Here is a 3,040-nt window from a genome sequence, read left to right on the forward strand (position 1 = left end):
ATCAATGCTCCCTTTTCCCTATTTTTCACAACGACGATGCCGTCATTGTGGGAATATGGGAGAGGACGTGGCAGTTGGATTTCTCAATAGCGCCGTATGTGGCGGGAGTAGCACCAAATATGGGCACCCCGCTGAGCTGATGAATTCTCGTTTTTGCGGCGCCCCTCATCCGATGCTTGTGTTGGCTGGCGCGAGCCTCACTTCCTCTCCCTGTGCTGCTCACGCCATGCCTTTTCCCTCATTTCCTCTCCTTTTCCCACTAACACAATAACCCCTTAAGGGTTTTGGGCGGCCTTAGTGCCACATTGGGCGGGCATGCCTTTGGGCGGCCTTATGAGCACACCCTTGACGCAGTTGGGTGGCCACCCCTTGGGTGACCATATTTTGATATATATCTCGGGCAAAGCATTGCCAAGCTCAACATCTTTCTCAAGCAGCCCCTATCAAGCTAGGCATATCCCACAATCAATGAGCTCCGTGAGATGACATTTCGGACAAAGCAGTGCCTAGCACGACATCTGGTATTTCATGAAAATATCATCGTGAATTCTACTGCCCATATCAGCGTCTCCTACCCTTGAGATGCAAGCACAGGTGATTGGATTTGGAGGAAGGCATTCCCTTTGCATTTGGTTAAATTCCCTAGAGCTCCTTGCCGCAACCACCTGTGGCCCACCAATTTGATGACTGAGCCATCATCTTCTTTTGGAAGCCACCATCCCGAAGTTTGTGGGCCCACTAACTAAGGTTGCCAAATCTTTCAAAAGTCATCTAGTACTTCATCATCGGTGGTTGTCACCAACCGGACTCCGATCGGCAAGCTATAAATTCCTATAGACTTCTCAAGCTGGATAGAATGGATACAAACTCTAATGAGGCTATAAAATTCCCAGATGGCACACCGTCCAAGGCGACTGACCTGGCACGGAACTGGCTCCCGAGAAAATTTAATCTGGTGATATCTTGGTAACCGTAATTTCGATCACTGATTACAAAAGACCGATGCGCTCCACAAAGTGAGCACTTCAGGATCATGCATTCACTTCATTTCTGTCCCCTCAACTACACTTGCCTAATCCGGTATCGATCTGCAATTGACTCAAACTTCAACGTGCCATAACTTCCTCACCATAGCTCCAATCGATGAACCGTAAAGACAGGCCGGTAGAGCACTTCAAGCACTGTAGTTCTAGATCATAAACTTCTATATGTGCTCACTTCAAGCATACTCTTTTTAAGCATCATTAAGGCATATGTTGACCCTTTAAAGCTGCATATGGCATACATTAATTATTAAAGTTGGCTTGTTAACAAGCCATGATAACTACTCAATAAATGTGTAGGCTTCGAAGAAGCTTAGCTTGCATTTCTTTGCTCTTTTTTCTATCATGAAAGCGGATCTGCATGACAACGTGCCACTCTTGGGTTTGTGGTGGAAATTGTCGAGAGAGTGGATCGCCAGTAAACCTATCTTGCGTGTACACATGGAGGCCCTCATCCTATCACGTATCCTCTCTCCTACCTACACCTAGTACGTCAATCTGCAATATATCTTCTCACAAGTCTCCTTGCCAGGATAAATCTCGTAGCCTTCTCAGCATGTCTACCATTGTCTATGATTCCTCCTTTAGCACTACCATCGTTGTGCCTCCCTCATAACCCTTATATTTATACCTTATGCCCCCTTTATCAGTGGAGAGAGAGAGAGAGAGAGAGAGACGATGAGGTCCTCTGTTGAAAACGGTAATCCAAGCTACTGTGTGGATCTTGTGGGTGCTTGCGGGGAGTCGTCCAAGAAGTGATGCGCGGGTGTGTTTGCAGGGAGTTCGTAGAGAAACAGGGAATGTGCCTTCTCTCCTCTCTCTCAGCTTCTATGGAAGGAGAATTATGGTGAGTTGGCCTTAGCTCAAGAACGCTAAGCACGATGGAAAAGAGAAATGTCCTGGCTTTTATCAGTTAGTGATCATATAGTTGAGTTTGTACCTTCATCACAAATACGCTCAAATGACAGTATCACAGAGGTATGAGTGCATGAACAAGTATTGCAACATTATTGAGCACCATATCTCCTCAAGATCTACAGAGGGGTTCCTTTGTGTGTACAGGTCATGGTAACGAAGCAAATTTCAGATCTTCACGTCAACTTACCTGTACTCTGCAAGCTGGACAACATGTTGATTGTAAGTTCTCTTCTTGCCAATGCTTATGTGATGTAATTGGTTGTATGTTTAGCTTCATATGCGAACTTTGCTTCATGAGATAGGAAGCTCTGGACAGCTTCAAAGTTACAAAGTTTTGGCATGCTGACCAAACAAACACGGTGCGTGATAGTGAAGATAACCCCAGCCAAAGCAGGGGGGGAAATGGTGGCTTCCAACTGTAGAAGTGCATGATGCTGGTCTTTCTGCTGATGCAAGGAGGCATTTGCAGCTTCAGAGGGAGCAGATTAACCAGGTTTTGAAGGCTGCTTCGGCTATCAATGCACGAGTTCTCTCTGAAGCTGCAACCAACCAGAGGAGAACACTAACCAGGTTTTGAAGGTGAGAAAGACTATTTCCCTCACTCAGCAATCATGATGCTGCTAATTATTCTATTGAAGTATTTAAAAACCTTTGTAAAGTGCATAGCAAATTTTTTATTTAACCTTCAAAACTTAACATCTAGCTTACGATCTGAAAGTCTAATTTTAGATGACCCACAACTTGTAGCATTGTCTTTAAAACAGTCGACAAAGGCTTATGTGGGAAAGACTACATGGCTATACTTGTGAATTTTTCTGTCTTGCACTACCCAAAATTACAGATCTTAAAAGAGAACATCATTTGTAACATCGTAGTGCCATAACTTCAAAAGAGAGAAGTTGCGTGTAAGTAACAAAAGCACATCGCATTGGAAAGGCTGAGGGAGCAAAAGTTTGGCATGTGAAAATGTAAACTTGTTTACACAATGGTGTTCAAGAAACAAGAGTGCTTTGCTTGCCTGGATCTTCTTAGCTTCTCTAGCTGATGTTTTCTTGCCATGGCATGGTATGGTTGGTCGA

General features: G+C 44.5%; 1 protein-coding gene across 2 annotated transcripts; it reads left to right on the top strand.

Annotated features, from left to right (window-relative positions):
* Positions 1 to 1,536: 1,536 nt before the first annotated feature.
* On the top strand, positions 1,537 to 2,748 carry LOC147435636 (rop guanine nucleotide exchange factor 10-like). Of its 2 annotated transcripts, none has more exons than XM_086488645.1 (4): positions 1,537 to 2,021; positions 2,106 to 2,180; positions 2,264 to 2,320; positions 2,431 to 2,748. In XM_086488645.1, exons 1-4 carry the CDS (start codon positions 1,938 to 1,940, stop codon positions 2,536 to 2,538), a joined length of 324 nt encoding a protein of 107 aa, XP_086344771.1. In that variant the 5' UTR covers positions 1,537 to 1,937; the 3' UTR covers positions 2,539 to 2,748. The 2 variants fall into 2 exon arrangements, with proteins under 2 accessions (XP_086344771.1, XP_086344770.1); XM_086488644.1 differs by having other exon boundaries at positions 1,557 to 1,743; positions 1,822 to 2,021; positions 2,264 to 2,748.
* The last annotated feature ends 292 nt before the right edge of the window (positions 2,749 to 3,040 follow it).

The sequence above is a fragment of the Adiantum capillus-veneris genome, chromosome 18 (assembly GCF_014529385.1).
Source record: "Adiantum capillus-veneris isolate H3 chromosome 18, ASM1452938v2, whole genome shotgun sequence".
NCBI classification, from domain to species: Eukaryota; Viridiplantae; Streptophyta; class Polypodiopsida; order Polypodiales; family Pteridaceae; genus Adiantum; species Adiantum capillus-veneris.